The sequence below is a fragment of the Lutjanus erythropterus genome, chromosome 4, assembly GCF_056507025.1.
Source record: "Lutjanus erythropterus isolate fLutEry1 chromosome 4, fLutEry1.hap2, whole genome shotgun sequence".
Classification (NCBI taxonomy): Eukaryota; Metazoa; Chordata; class Actinopteri; order Lutjaniformes; family Lutjanidae; genus Lutjanus; species Lutjanus erythropterus.
The window spans coordinates 15,399,076-15,415,454 of record NC_139320.1 but is presented as its reverse complement, the minus strand read 5'-3'; the positions used below and the strand labels follow the sequence as shown (position 1 = coordinate 15,415,454).

Here is a 16,379-nt window from a genome sequence, read left to right as displayed (position 1 = left end):
TAACATACCCTTAGAAAAACATTTGAAAAATAATAATTTTCTGTTAATAATGGGAGAAAGAAGCGTTGAATGGCTTCAGCTGGCTGGTCTGATAGTTGCTCTTTAGTGAGGCAGGTGAGAGTATAAAAAAGACAGCAAGATCCAGGAAGTCTTGCTTGATATAGGCATGCAGACAACCACAGGACAAAAACTAAGGCATTTTGTCTTTTGGTGAAATATACTATATGTTTATACTTAAAGCAAAGGCAAAAAAATAGACCTACACATCATCTACAGGCATATGTTTGCAAAAAAAAATAGGACCCCCAGAAACGGACCCCCAGACTTACCAGTTTTGACAAGAAAGCATTAAATAAAAATGCTGACATCTCTGGTTCTGCTGCATCAATTTTGATCTTATTACAGAATTACCCAGTGTGAGTCTACAATATTATATCCAACACTGTAAAAACAAGAAAGTTGAGAAAATTCAAAATTTCAGGAGCTCTTACTGCAATAGATTTTTGAGTTTTGAGCCCAACTCAAACTGTTAAGTTTTATAAAAGTTTTACCTACAAATCTTTTGTTGAGATAATTTACTTTTCTTCTTGAGGTCAACTTAAATCTTTGAGTTTCAGAAACCACAGAAAATCAGAAAATTATTGAGTAAACTCATTTAAGTGAAAGTAAATAATGGTTACAATTTTAAAACTCAATTTCTAAAACTCAAAGATTCAAGTTTATCCTAAGAAGAAATGTAAATTATCTCAAGTAAAGGTAAGTCTATTGCTGTAAGTTTGAGTTGACTCAACTTTTATTTTTACAATGAATGCTAAATCAGAGGACTAGCATTGTGTGTCATTGTGTGAATGAAAACGAAATACTTCATAACATCACTATTTTGTTGGAAATCCTGATTTATTTTGTTCGATTTTTACAGGTATATCACAATTTCCATCACAATTTCCATCACATAAAATCAGTACATGACAGATTAACAGTGACATAAATCAGTTGTAAGGAAGGTCAGAAGATGAACAAGTGACATAGACATACAACATTTGGAAATTTTATTTCTAATGTTTGAAAAGGCTTCAGACATTTCCCTAACTTAGTCAGTAGAATAGAGCAGGAAACCAGTGAAAGTGTTATAGTGGCTCTTGTCATCGCAGAGGAAACATCCAATAGGCAGGTTGACAGCCACCTTGTCCCCAGCCTTCAGATGGACGGCCACAACAATAGTGGCACTGTCCTCTTGGTCTTGCATATTTCTCTCCCTGGGTCCGGCGACCACCTTGCCGTTAACCAGCAGACTAGCGCAGGCAGCCAAGGTGTTTCCAGGAGAACCAGCGTCGCTATAGACCGTGAGGGCGAGGCTGTAGACACCAGAGCGGGGAACAGTGAAGATGCCAGTGTTTGCATTGTAGCCACCACCCAGGTTGATAAAGACGTGCTGGTAGGCGATGAGCTTGTCGTCGCGGAAGGGGCCAAAGCATTTCAAACTCTCTGAATTGGTGAGTGCGACAGAAAAGGCACTGCGGCTGGCTGCAGGAGAGGAGGGGAAGAGAAAAACATGAAGTGGCATTGAGAAAAGCCTCTGAGAAGTGTTTCATTCTTTAAGGTATTTTGATGACCTTCAGTCTCCTTAACTGAAGCACTGTGTCTCACCTCTGATATTGTTGAGGACAGCCTTTGTTTTTGTCAGTTCCTTCTCCAGCTCATCGAGGCTCATGTTAAAGAACAGCTTCATCCTGTGTATCTGTTGCTGCATCAGACAGCAGCCACAGGACGCCTGGTCCGTAACACACACTGAACACACACACATACACAGAAATACACACTGTAAAAAATCATAGAGGAAATCAACTAATCTTTTCTCATTAACTTAATGCAAATCTTCAAGTTTAATTCATTCAAGTTAGTGAAACTTGAAATCTGTAGTATTTATTTTCAGAGCACTACAGAACGTGAGCTCTTCTAACTTGAAGTGCTTTGACTTGAAATGATGAGCTGAATGAATGTACTGTACAGATTTCAGCCAACTCACTAAATAAAGTCTTAAGTCTCTAAAGAAACATGATCAGCATATTATCACACTTCCTAGCATGCACCCCTACTTTTTACAGTATGAAGAAAACATATATGATGAAAACTTACTTTGTGTCTCTAATACAAATAAACATAAAATTTAAGGGAGCCCAGATGCTAACTTTTTTTGAAGTTAAAAGAAATAGATTATTTATACAGTGTAGCAGGTTGCAGATGAGGGTGGGTGCAGACACACTGACCACGCATTATGACTTCACATATTTTCAAAAAAGTTTCTCACCATTTTCTGTTTTGGGATCGACGGCGCCGTTTTCCTTGGTTTTGCCAGGTCCCATCCAGGAATAATCATTAGCATGGACCAGTGCTGCTTCCAACAGACACAGCAATAGGATAGCTGGGGGAAGAAGAGCAGAGGTACAGACCCAGAGATTATTAATAATTTATTACAACTTATAAACAGACACTGCATCATTTGGCAAACATTCAGCATTAATTTGAACTAACGTGAAGTGGGCAAACAAAAACAGTGACTACAGTTACTAATCTTAAAGGGGGACACCGTAGCTGTAGCGCTGTCATCAGAGAAGTACCTTAACAGGTTTCCTTGATCTTTGATGACATATCATGGACCTTTTATTATTTATTATAGTAAATACGTTACAGATTTCTCCTTCAAATTCTGAGTCCAGCATTATTCTCAGATAACTCAGCCTTTCCAAGGACTAAATAACCCAAAATATTCAAGAAAGCAGAAAATAGGCCACTGTCATTACAGTTGTCTAGTTATGTTAGCTTAGCCTAGTGTTTCACCTGGTAATGTGGTAATTAGCGTTTCATACAACTCTGCTGTAAAGAATGCAGGTGGAAACTTAAAAAATGTGAATCGAGAATCATTAAAGTCCAAATGATACACAGCCCTAACCCCTGACATCTTAACATACATACGTACATCTCAACTACCTCCCTACATCCATCACCTCTATAGATGCAACTTTGCTACCTGTTGAAACTTTTTTCCAATTATGTCTACTCTCACCTCTGGTCATGGTGATGCTGGTCTCACGGCTTCAGGAGAGCAGAAGAGAAGGTGTGATATACTGATATACTAATGCAGGGTTCAGAGTAACTCCTATATATATACATACATGTTTCCCATCAGTTCTTTTCTTTTGGCTTTCAAGTAGCTCCTCCTTGTTTTCCTTATAGTCCACCCTCTTTGACTTCATACCTGTATATGTATATACCTTTTCTTTACGGTGGGGGGCTTCACGGACACACACCCTCCAGGGCTTTGTGTTGTAGATGTAGGTTGGGTATCAGCTATCCTCTGAGCCACGCTACTCTGTGTTCTCATAAGCACACAAAGATAGGATCTTTACTCTGTGTTTACAAGTGCACGCAATATACATCAAAGATAGATTGAGCTTTGCAGCATTTAAAATAATGTAGTTCTCACAAAAGAGGCATAACGGGAAAACAAACTGAGATTAAGGTTTGCGTCCATCACTTCAGTCACTACATATTGAGCACTGCAGTGCTGTTTTCTACACTAGCAGATTTCTCCAGTTCAAGATTGATATTTTATGCTTATAAATGAGCCTGAATGAACACTGCTTCCAACAAGCATGATATCTTCATTTTATCTTTCTAATTTGTCCAATTCTTTCAATCAGGGCAGGACACAACAAACTGTTGCCACCACATGTAAAATGAGAGTTACATTGTCCTCCTCTGAATAGTGTTGAATTACTTGAGTTTACAAGCACAAAGCACGGCTAAGACTTACAAAAAAGTTTCCTCTGAGAGAGCAAAATAAAAATAATAGTCAAAATAAATCTTTGATTGAATCAGAACTGATTGAATAACATCTTAGCTGTGTCAAGAGGAAGATGTGGATGAACAAAAGACAGATGAAGGTTGGACAGTTCTTTCCAATCCATGTGGGAACACTAAAGATATTACAGATAACTTCATAATGGAGGGTGAGCTTGAAAGCATCCAGGTCACTGAGGTGTGGAGACCGAAGATAAAATCAGCTGTACTCTGGTCATTATTAGTCACCTAAGAAGGAAGACGTTTGCTTACATAGTCTGTATCGGCCTAAATCTATGTTTCCCAAAGTGGGGTGAGCCAGCTGCTTCTAGGAGTTGCACAAGAAAAAAATTTGTGTGATAGTGTAATTTTGGCATTCTTATTATTACTGCTAAGTTACTGGGCCCACTCATGGATCTCTCTGTCTTCAGTGCGAAAGCCTACTCTATCTGTTTCTGAGCCTGTACTTGTCATTCTCTTTGTTCTTCATGTGGCAGATCCTGAGTAACTTCATTGCAGTTCAATTCAAATCTTTAATGGCATCACTTTTAACATGGTGACAGCTATAAATAGACTATGTTGCCTGAGTGATCTATTTGGTCAGTCCAAAAAAAAAAAAAAAAAAAATCCCTTTGGAGGCCACAGTTCTTGCCATAGGAGGCTGCAATTTGGTATGGGGGTCAAGTGTGTGTGTGAAGTGTTCATGCCAACTGGCTAATAGGTGGCATGGTAATGAAAGTGGCCTGTCGCAAGAAGGCACATAACTTCCATGTGGATTCACAGCCTCCCACAACATTTAGGTTGGACATGAGCCAAAGGACAACTGACTATATAGATCCACTGCAGGGAGGCATGGATGACCACCGGAGAAATATAGAGTGAAACAAAGTTGAATGACTATGATTTACGTAGGGGAAATAAACAAACAAGAGTTTGCTGATACTATTACACAAATCTTTATTTCACTAAACTTCAGCTTGAATCCTTTTTTGGCCTGTAAAGGGGGTAAAGGTTAACCTATATTTTAGCCACGCCCCTTTAATAACTAATGAACAATTTGTTGCAGAGCCTTGTTGCAGGTGTCATTAGACTTAGCAGATAGTTCCTTTTTTCATTGATGTTACTTAATCCCACAGGATTAAGGGGATATTTAGGATTATTTGAAGTGGGGTGGTGTTGAGGTACAGTGTATTACCTACAGTAGATGGTGGGCAGCACACCCCTACTTTAGAAAAGCAGCAGGGATAATGGTGTAGGAAGCTAAGTGATGTACTGCTGTGGATGAGGCTAACAGAAAACTTTATCTTACCTACTTAAAACACAGCTCATCTGAAAAAAAATCTCTATCAATTTAAGTGTACACTATATTGAAAATGTTTTCACAGTTTTACCTTGCCATCAGACAGCCCTTTCCATTTGGGGCTGATTTATTTAAAGATGTTTGGATTAAAATACCTAAGTCACATAATAACACAAACTAACCAGTCAAGCAGCTCCGATGTTCTGAGACGTAAAATTACTGCTTTTGTCAAGGCTTGTTGTGGCTTTGAAGACAGTAATGTAACGGCTTGCTGCATGTTGTTTAGCTTCTGCACAGGTACTCCTGCTTCTCCAAAGTGGGGGTGTGTCAACACTCATCTCCTGTATTTTAACCTTCATCCCCAAAATATGGTATGTAAAAAATAAAATGTATTGAAGAAATATGTATTTACTATTCTTTTATTGATTTACAAGAGACATTTTTAGAAAATTTACATCATCAATCAAAGCTGGTGCAAAAAGACTAACATGAGAACCAGATATTCCTGGTTCCTGGTTTTGTTTTCTCACTAGAGGGATTTCTGTAGCAAGAACACATTTAATTTCTTGTTAGAGTTTCATATTGCCACATGCGTCCAAGTAGACAAGCAGGTTGTGTCAAAAACAACAGCTCCATCATTCATTATACAACTCAGTCCAACTGACAAACAGTCACTGTTGACCCTACTCCTGCCCAGAACCTGATCCCTGGGTACAGTGGGCCACTGAACTGGGCGCGGTGCCGGTGGATGAGATCAGCCTGGTTGTGGGTGATGCGGTAAAAGGCCAGAATCCCTGCATGCTGGTCCAGATAGACGCCAATCCGCCGGGCCTTAGGTGAGCCCAGCAGTTTTTCCTGGTTATTGTGCCAGAAAGAGAAGCCAGTCCCGGACCAGTACAAGCTCCAGGACAGAGCATTGTGACCCAAACGGCTTTGATCATCAGAACCCTTACGTTCCATCTCCTTGTAGGCCACACCGATGGTGATCTGTGTGGTGGGACAAGAAAAAGATTTGGAAAGGAACTAAATCCAGGAGCCGACAAATGGTACAGAGAAGTGTCTATAAAAAATAATCTTTAATATGTAAAAATGAAAAGTAAAGGATTTCAGTAAACAGCTCATGTTTATACCAAAATTTCTCAAAGTTTTGATCACTGAGTGCCAATTTAGCAAGCCAGCAATGAGGGCCACACAGGAGAACCCACAAACTCATTTGTGACTTTTCCCATAATGATTTTAACATTAAATTCCTTGAGCGCCAAATTCACCTGTTTGCAGAAAAGGCAGATCATATTATCAGTTCCAAGAGCCCTGACGTTTCCTGTAACCTCCTTTTCCCCTCAGCCATACAGTTGTTTTTCAGTGGTGTCTTTTACATCTCGCATCCACATTTAACTGTCAAGTTGTGCATCAAAACAAGTTGTCCATCGCTAACGTTAGCCACTGGTTGCCATGCAACCAGTAACTTTTTAGAAATTGTCATCCTAACCTGACAGATGCTTGTTAGTGGGGCACAGTTTGATACATTAGTTGAAAGTATTCACATTTGGGCAAACAATTAGCATTGTTAGCAGCTTTACAGTGTTAGCAAACAGATGAGAGATATGGAGTCCAGCTTTGTTTGGACAAACAGCTTATTGTTGTGACACTTAATATTTTAATCTCAAATATGAAGTTGTCACGTTCTCTGTCTGTCCGGAGATATATACAATTAATTTGTAATCTGGGCAAACAGGATTATACAATCAAGAGATCATGAATCCACAGGTCTTGGTTGTGGTCCAGTTTAGTATTTGAATTTTACATGAAATTCATTAAAATTTAGCTATAATTTCCCTTAATGTATTATATAAAGCGTATGTCTAGATAGAACCACCCATTTCCCACCTTCTGGCCAGTCCACTCCACCTCCCAGTAGTATGGGCTGCCTGCCAGAGGCTCCCTGCAGAGGACCTGTCTCCAGAAGTGGAAGCGTTCAGGATGGTCTGGTGGGTTCAGGTTCTCAGCCCGCATTGTGGCCTTACGACCTTCATCTGACAGCTGCACATGGCGATACACCGTGTTGGGATCAAAGGTAGGCTCGAAGCGAACTGAAGAGAGAGAATGTGTTTTAGTGAAGACTCTGGTGGCCTGGAGGTGATAATACTGACTTCTGTATTCTGCTTCATATTGTGAAGTAAGGTGGACTCACATTTAAGCATTTCTCCTCTTGTCTGTGGTTCTGGATTAACAAGTCCTGTTGTTACAGGTGGTGCTGAGAGGAAACAACAAAAGGGATCATCAAGAAAGTGATCTACACAGTTTCTAGTCCTCCACGGTGACAATTGATATGTATGTACAGGCAGTTTCTGGTACTTTTGTTTTTACCTTGAGGTTGAGGAGGAGGAGGTGCTGAAGCTTCATGTCCAGAGAGGTGGCAAGAGAGGAGACAAAAGAAAACAGGTAAACCAAATGAAATCTCAACTTAATGACATCTAATATCAGTGAAATTTTCATGTTTCTTTCTCATTCTTACCATGAAAAGATGTAGGATGTGAAGGTGAAGATTTGGATGAATCCTTGTGCCCTGCAGAGAATAAATGCACAGCTGAAACAACATATTGACTCAGGGACTTTCTAACAGTCACATTTAAACATTTTCAGGTCCAAATGCATTTGTTTTATGAGTCACAGACATGGACTGTAACTTACCTTGAGGTCGTGGAGGTGGCAGAGGTGGAGGGTCTGTCATCATCTCATACACTATAGAAAAAGAGTAGATGAGTTATTAGAAACACATCTGGAGGGAGGACTGAACAATTAATTGAAATTTTATCAAAATTACAATATGGCCTACTCATGGACTACCTAATTTTCAAATCACAGGCAGTGCAATATTTGCCAAAGACAAAATTTGTGTCAAAATACCATTTTAAATTAAACATTGTTGTGCTGCAGAGATGTCCTGGCCTACGCATCATATTTTGCAGACTTAGAAGTAGAATCAACAGGATTTGTCTGAGCTGTTTGTAAACACAACAGAAATATAGTTGATTGATAACTTTGATTCCCAGGATGTCAAATACAGACTTTTGGGTTAGTAAAGCGTCCCGAGCACAGCAAAATAATGATAAAATAAGGAAATACAGGTATAGGACAGGGTCCCTGCAGATACAGACACCACCACACATTTGGGTCATAAATGATGATTGAAAGGAATTATGTTTATAAGAGTCTATGCATTATTGTTTTTTAGGAAAGCGTTGCATATTATGCCTTTAAGAAAACCTCTTTCTTTGGCACAGATCCTCACAAAAATCACACCATAATCATTGTAATATGTTTTTCAATGAAAATGACAATAATGGTCTAAAAATTCTCATTCCCTCAAATAGTGCATATCACAATTACAATTTAAGTCAAAATAATCACAACCAGATTTTTTTGTTTTGTTTTGTTTTTCCAACTATCCAGGCCTATCAGAAGATGTTTGTCACTAACCATCAAAACAAAAAATGTTCTGGGCTTGAACTTGAACAATGGGTGATTTTTAGTTACTATACCTGTGTTTTGTGCAGTGGCTGGTCCACTGTCATTGGGTGCTGTTGTGCTTGCTGCTACTGCACCATTGAGTGGTGGAGCCACGGGGTCTTGGTTCACTGTAAAGAAAACGAAGGTCATGACCATCTGAAGAAAACAGGGAAGGAGAAGGGGGAGAGGAGAGGAGAGGAGAGGAGAGGAGAGGAGAGGAGAGGAGAGGAGAGGAGAGGAGAGGAGAGGAGAGGAGAGGAGAGGAGAGACTGACCTATCGTGATGATTTTTGCTAGGCTGGCTTTGCAGAGCTCCTGTACTGACTCTTTAAGTTCTTTCATGGCTGAGCGGATGGATGCCACCACCGCTTCCTCCTGACTCAGTACTGACCCTCCTGCTGCACCTGTCTTAGCCAGCGGCTCCATGATGAGGAAATTCTTAAGAAGAAATGACACAAAGATGTATATTTATAAACTGCAACGCTCAATTTATTGATGGCAAACCTTACTCTTTCAACTTACAGTAAAATCCAGCATCACAGTATTTACCTTCAAGAAGCAGATGTGGTCCTGCATGTCGGCCAGCCTGCTCAGCTCTGCACTCTTCCAGCGCAGCTGTGCCACCTCCTGCTCCAGTCTGTGGATCTGTCCCTCAACCTGGCTGCCCAAAGAGGTTTCATGGGTGCTGAGGAGCTCACCAACCTCTGTGCCTGTCAGATTCACGCTCTTGATGAGCTCTGAGAATAAGTCTGTGCTCTCTTGGTGTAGAGCTTGTACCAAGGCCTAGAGATGCACAGAGAGGAAGAGAAGGATTAAAGGGATAGTTCAGATTATATAAAGTGGGGTTGTATGAGGCACATACAATAGATGATGGTCGGCATGTCCCCTGTTGTTTTTTAATGGCTAAAATATGGTTTGCTTGCTGACCCTGTCCACATTTCATTGTTTAGTTTTTGTGCCGGTACAGTACTCTTCTATGCTCCTCCAAAGTGGGGGAGTGCAAACCACCACCGACTGTAAATAATACACTGATTATCAATAAGCACCTCATACAACCCTAGTTAAAGTAAGATCAGGGATGAGGAAATTATGAAAAGCGGGTGCCAAGAATTTGAATAATAAAAACATAAAGGTTTCTACATCAAACAATCAAAACGGTTACTTACCTTGTGTTGGCGAGCAACATGTGGGATCTCATTTAGCTTCTTTTCAGTCTCTTGGAGTCTCTTCTGTACGTCTACCTGCATCTGAATAAACTCTTTCTAGACAAAAACAAATGCACACACATCATCCTTGGTAAGCTTAGTAGGCTACAGACACAGAGGGGCAGTAGAGGCCCCAGATTGTACTTTGTGATCAGTCACATGTGATGTTACAGCATATTTTGACCAGAAAACACTTCCACACATATGACTGACCTGGAATACCCAGTAAAGACAGCTGCTTTACAAGTATTTCAAGTTCAGCTACATTTAGGAAATGCTACACTTGAAAAAACTCAGTTCTTGATTCACCTGCTGCACACGAGAGAAAAACACAACACAAAGACTACTTGTTACCTGTCTCTCCCGCCTCTCCTCCTCTGGTTTGAGCACACGATGTCCCTTGTGTCCATGCTGGCAACACACCTCACACACGCACTCCTTGTCCTCATGGCAGAACAGGTCCAGGGGACGGTTGTGTTGAGGGCAGGGTCTAGGCTCCAGTGTGGGAAGCTGGGGGTACACGTTGCCCTGTTGTGGCCCTGTATCTGGTAGGACCTCAAGGTAGACAGGCATCGATGGTGGGGCAGAGGACACAGGTGTGCCTGATGAGCTGTGCTTGAGGCTGTTGGTTCTCAGTTTCTCCATCGCCTCTACTAGCACGGTGCTCTTGGCCAGCGAAGGTCGAGGGCTGAAGACCTGCCTACACTGGGGGCAGCTGTACTGACCCTTGCTGTCTCCCTTGTCCCAGTGGCTCTGAATACAAGCCAAACAGTATGAGTGTCCACAGGGTAGAGTGGCCGGGTCCCTCAGGGTGTCCAGGCATACTGAGCAGACAAAGGTCTCCTCTTCGGACCAGGCTGAGGCCATGTGGTGCTGGGTGGATTGGAGTTCCTGTAGATCAGACCTGAAAGTAGGGACAACCAGGCCTCCTGTTTAAGGAGTGTTAGCAAGTCTTATAAAATAAAGCAAAGACACCCAAGGATGGTAAGGCTGAAATGCCAGTTCACATGAATCACATGCGGCTTAAAAAGTGAGGCGGGCTGGGCTCAGGGTTGGGCTGGTAGAACAGGTGGGGTGAGGAGTTTCTCTCATGTATGTCATAGGTGATTCCCAGTTTGTCAAATGATAAATGGTAGACCTTGTAAACTAATGTCAACTTTATGTCATTGTGAAAATACTAATTAATTACTAACTATAAAACCACAAAGTGTTTATAATCAGACAGTGGTGGTTGGCTCATTAGAAACCAAATCTATAATGAGAAAAAGTCTAGGTTTGGTTAATGTGGAGTCAAAAGCGGACGGACTGGTTTGGTGAGTAGTGATGTAAATCAAAAACAATTCAGTGGGCTTTCCCCAGTGATTTCATCGGTAAATAATGAACATATTCCGTCTCACTCCAACCCTCTATCTCTGAAGCTAAATTTGAGAGTTGTGAGACGAGTTTGACGTCGTCACAGCGCAGTGAGGGCAACGCTGACGTCCGTGAAGCCGCTCTCCGCCATATTGACTAGGGGCAGGCAGCCGGCTACTGGGCGACAGGCTAGCTGCTGTTTATTCAACTTTTGAGGTGAGCGTTTTCTGATTTCACATTACATTTTAATTTTGCAAATGGGCCGCTTGAGTGTTTTCTGACTTCCTGTGGGGCATGTCCAGTACTTACCATTTGCCAAATTCAAACCTCAGCGTCGGTATACGGCATTAACCTAGCGTTGTTTTAGGTCAGGTATATGCTAATGCGTTAGCAGGCTAGTTAGCGTGCGTGTAACGTAACTCTACCACAGCTGATTTACGAGCAGAAGAAGATGTAGACAACCACACAACCAGGTTTTGATGGTTTAAGTTAGACTAGCACTAGAGAAACCACAAACCCGATGCTTTAATGTAAAGTCATTTTTTATATTGTCGACGTAGCTAAGTTAACTAGCTAACAGCTATAGCTAGTTCTAATAATTTTGACAGCGATGGAGCTGATAAACTAACGCTTGGACTAAGTTAACCTACCAGTTGAACTGTGTTAGTTTGGAGAAGATCAGTTTTTGACAGTTTGATTGATTTGAGAAACAGTTGGAAGTAACGTACCTGTACAATGCTAACCATACAGTGGTGATTTTGTTAAGTTTGGGTAAACATCTGAGCTCAGATCAGCTGGGTTTTGACCGTCCACTTACCATCTCATGCTCACATTTTCACCGACATGTGATCAGTCCTCCTCTGCAGGTGGAGTCAGACCTGAGATTGACTGAACTGCTAATGAGCACAAGGAGCCTCATTAACTGATGCCTTTAAGGCAAAGGCTCTGATTTTTTCGCACCCAAGCCTTAGATTACTACATATAAAATAGATTCAAGAAAAATGTGTCAAAAACATGTTAGACATGTATTAAAAATGTCTGATATTGGCCACATTTAAAAAATAACATGAACTGTGATACAAAACCATCGGAAACCAAGCATTAAATGCAAATTGAGCACTGAGGCTTGCAGTGTGAACCTAAGACTATGTTTCTCTTTCTCTTTACAGGATGTTTAGGGGCCCTCAGATACTGACTTGGTCTTGTCCCATAAGGCCATTGTTGCTATTGAGAGAATCCCACCTTTCTGCTTTCTCTGAGCACACTGGTGCCGGATGGCAGGGTGCAAGAGCTGTGAAGGAAAGAAGATATGAAGGAATCCATGGAAGTAAGGAGGGGTCATACTTGTCCACAGAGACTGTACCCTGTTCAACACAGCTGTCTTTATTTAGCTTGGACTCTAATAATCAGCAACTGAGGGAGGCGTCACGTCAAAACCTTCTATTCAAAGTCATTTTGTCTAGCCATCATTACCCCCCTCAGGTTTCTGCCTCTGCAAAGGTCAAACAAGCCTCTGATTCTTGGAAATGCACTGCAGTGGAAGATTTAGGTCAAAACCTCAAAGCTGTGAGTACTTACCAGGACTGTTTAATCAACACAACTTGCCTTCAGCCCTCAAGAAGGCCTTGGGACATTTGCCAGCCTTCATTCAGTTTCACCAGGAAGACTAAGTGTAACCTTCTTCAGAGTAATTTATACCATAGACAGCAGCACTTTGTTAGACCTTTCAGCTTGTCGACACATACACCATGGATTTTGAACCACTTTCACAGTAGACCACAACCCTTCAGAATCCCTTTTCACCAAACCAGAGATGCTCATCAGGCTGCCCCTCGAATGGCAGATGCCTGGAGAGACTGTCTGTCCCCAGAGAACGAAAACAGGTGTCGACAGAGTCTGGGGCCCAATATGAAGTTATATGAGGTGGACAAGTGGAGGAAAAGTCAGAGTCAGGGGAAAAACCAGGCGAAATGGGCATCGGTCCTGGTCTCTCTCTGCTCTGTTGAGGGGGAGCCGGCGTTTCTCTTCACTTTGCGCTCCAGCACACTGAAGGGCAGGCACAAGGGAGACGTCAGGTGAGTGACAGGCTAGAAACAGGCTACGCTGTTTTAGAAGTGTTAAATAGAGTACTGTATCTGTCCTCATTTCCAATTATTTGTAGCTTTGCAGGAGGAAAGAGTGATCCATCAGACAGAGACATGGTGGCCACAGCGCTGAGGGAAGCCAGGGAGGAGCTGGGTGTTAATGTGGCAACAGAGAAGGTCTGGGGCATCATGAAGCCTCTCAGGGACATGGTGAGTGCCAGTGATGTCATGTGTGTAAGCCATGTGATGAAGGGGTGGGCTGTACTGCTACACGGCACTAATCACTGCAATCTGTTCTATCATTTAATTTTCTTTCGTATTTCATTTTATAAGCTTTGAAAAAGGGTAATATAGTCCTTGAGAAAATAGTAAATAATGCTTATCACAAATTCCAAGAGTTCAAAGTAACACTGTCAAAGTGCTTCTTTCATCTCACCAAAATATTAAGCACTAGCACTAGCCTTAAATTTGGCATTAGGCCTGCAGATACTTCACTTCATACCCACTGCTGTACAAACTCAGCTTTATCATAAAATTAGGGCAGGGATTAATACATCGCCATAATACATTTTTTTTTATAAAGTTAATTGTGTTGTTTCACTAACGCAGGCACTTATTATTAAAAGAAGGGTTAACAGTTGATTATACCTATCTAATTTTCAGAGCCTTTTGAAATGTGATTATTTTGAATACTATATCTGTGTTGGTGTGTTTTGTCTCTCTCACTAGTCAGGGATGATGATTGCTCCTGTGCTGGCTAACCTCGGTCCCCTAGAAGAGTTGTCCTTCAAACCAAACCCTGGAGAGGTACAGTCATCCTATTTTTAGCGCTTCCTATATTTTACACCCACTTTAAAAGATTTCCATATGAATAAATGATCTCTAGTCATATAAATATTACCCATGGCAAGTAAAATATCATGTCAGGCTAGTAAATCTAGCTACACACTTGCCCAGTTGGTAAGTGGTTGAAAAAAAAAAATTATTCACATTTTTTTTTTTCAATGATGATTGAAATAAGTTAAAGAGCGAGCTGTCTCGCTTTCTTCTCATCTCTGTTGAGAGTTGCACATGCACAGTACTGACTCTGGCAGCAAATGGCAGCAGATAAAGACAACTGTCCAATCCCTGTTTCTACCCTCCCAGACTCACACACTTTGAGTTGCATTTCTGGTAAGTCTGTGAGGAGTTAGGGTTGTCCCACTATCAAATTGTTAAGTCCACGAGGGTTCTCTTTTTGAGCCCTTAATACAGACTTTCTGTCCAGAGTACTGTTCATAGGAACCCCAGAGGAGTTTTCTTTTTTTTTTTTTTTAGAAAAAAGGTCATTATATGACAGCACTCTTATTGACATTATTCTATTAGCAAAGTTTTCTTAGTTACAAACAGAAATTTATTAAGATCTCACCTTTTCTTCTGGAACTGAATTCTTAACCACTGGGTTTATTAAACAGTGACAAAAGTAAGCTTTTAAAACACTGTGGAACATTTTTCCCTGAAATGTCTGACTGAGAATATTTATATTTGTGTATAGGTGTATGTCTCTTTTTTATTTTTATGTAATTGTCTTGTAATATTTTCATTTTATATTCTTCATTTGTGGTTGTATAATTTCGGTCACTCTGATATGTTGCAAAGTGCTATACAGTTCCTATTTGGACCAATGCGACCCCTTGCAGCCTCTCATGCTCACGCACTGCTGGTGTCGTCAGCTTAAGTCCATAATGGTTCAGGATTTATGGCTTTAGGGGCGACATTGGGATTGGGCCAGAGTTTATGAGCTGAAGCCTGTTCTGGAAACAGGAGTTTAGTTGGGTGGTATTAAAGGATGTAGGTGAAACTACAACTTTGTGTTGTATTCTGCAAGTTTTAGAGTTGGATATAACGGGGTTGTTTTTAGAAGGCATGTCAAGGCAGATTTTAAAAAATGTCTATTTTTTATGGGTCACTTGGATTCATATCACCTACCCAAACACCCAAAGTTCAATCCGAGCTACTGGTTTTATCACATGTTAATTTAATTTCTAACATCTTTTGTATCTTTAAAACTAGCTACATAAAATTACAAATTATTACACAAGTAATCAAATAACTTCCCGCACCTCTTTTATGATTTGTTTCTGCTTAGAAACAAATTCATAAACTTTTCCTTTGCCTGTTTCTGTCACAGGTGGAGGAGATTTTCACCCTGTCCTTGTCGCACTTATGCAACCCTCAGAACTGTGGCTACACACACTTCCGCACTGGTGACAAGTACGGATACACCCTCCCAGTGTTTTGTAACGGGAAGCATCGAGTGTGGGGCCTGACAGCTGTAGCCCTAGACCATACTCTGAAACTTATCGTCCCTTCTTAGCAGCTCACTCACATTTTCAGGTTTGATTACTTCAAATGTGCAATCAAGCATTCTGTAGCAAAATCTTGTTAGGTATCAGTGAGTACAAAACATTTTCATTCACTCAGTCTCATTTATGAATGTAATTTTCTGTCATTTCTTGGATGATCATACTCAGGAGAAGGATTTTTCTACTTGTGCACTTTTTCTGTATTGAATGGATCAGGTGTGCGAAGATGATGGCCAGCTGTGTGGATGTCACTGAACAAAAGCAGGTGTTGCAAATCGTGGCCATTAATTTGTAGAACAGCTTTATTATCCTGACTTCTTCCTACCCAAACAGTATCAATATATGCACTATTTCATTATTTAAACCCTACAAATCCTTCTTAAATTCTGCTTGAAATCTTCTGTACCACCTGTTGCCAACCAAATTAAGTTCAATCATCGAGTCACTGAGTTAAGTTTTGCCACATGAGGCTTCTGTTTGTTGTATTTTTATATGTGGGCTCAGTGACAACAGAGTTCCTAATTTCCAGTGTGATTCAATTCAGGCCCAATTAAACTCACTCTAGATCAAATGTGGACTGTTATAAAGACTGAAATGATAAAAGCACATCATGTGGTGTGCTGATGAACAATGCAATAAAGGTTGTTTTAAAGCTGTTATCCCTGTATGCATTTTTCTTCATAGATCAGATCTCATTTCAAGTGATAAGTAGTGCAAAAAGATAATTTACAACAGTTTTATTC

At 40.8% G+C, this 16,379-nt stretch overlaps 3 protein-coding genes across 3 annotated transcripts; 1 reads left to right on the top strand and 2 right to left on the bottom strand.

The window, feature by feature from the left end:
- Window positions 1–878: 878 nt before the first annotated feature.
- On the bottom strand, window positions 879–3,219 carry LOC146328214 (complement C1q-like protein 4). Its single transcript, XM_084716361.1, has 4 exons — window positions 3,065–3,219; window positions 2,309–2,422; window positions 1,648–1,788; window positions 879–1,524 (listed from the first exon to the last, which is right to left on the bottom strand). Exons 1-4 carry the CDS (start codon window positions 3,072–3,074, stop codon window positions 1,091–1,093), a joined length of 699 nt encoding a protein of 232 aa, XP_084572487.1. The 5' UTR covers window positions 3,075–3,219; the 3' UTR covers window positions 879–1,090.
- Window positions 3,220–5,639: 2,420 nt separating this feature from the next.
- On the bottom strand, window positions 5,640–12,231 carry ftr86 (finTRIM family, member 86). Its single transcript, XM_084717091.1, has 12 exons — window positions 12,025–12,231; window positions 10,209–10,758; window positions 9,816–9,911; window positions 9,199–9,432; window positions 8,925–9,087; window positions 8,683–8,778; window positions 7,832–7,882; window positions 7,656–7,706; window positions 7,496–7,537; window positions 7,332–7,394; window positions 7,028–7,230; window positions 5,640–6,127 (listed from the first exon to the last, which is right to left on the bottom strand). The coding sequence occupies exons 1-12, from the start codon at window positions 12,030–12,032 to the stop codon at window positions 5,792–5,794; spliced, it is 1,893 nt and encodes a 630-aa protein (XP_084573217.1). The 5' UTR covers window positions 12,033–12,231; the 3' UTR covers window positions 5,640–5,791.
- Window positions 11,265–16,295, top strand: nudt8 (nudix hydrolase 8). Its single transcript, XM_084717090.1, has 5 exons — window positions 11,265–11,423; window positions 12,377–13,282; window positions 13,369–13,501; window positions 14,021–14,098; window positions 15,462–16,295. Exons 2-5 carry the CDS (start codon window positions 12,378–12,380, stop codon window positions 15,645–15,647), a joined length of 1,302 nt encoding a protein of 433 aa, XP_084573216.1. The 5' UTR covers window positions 11,265–11,423; window position 12,377; the 3' UTR covers window positions 15,648–16,295.
- Window positions 16,296–16,379: the final 84 nt, after the last annotated feature.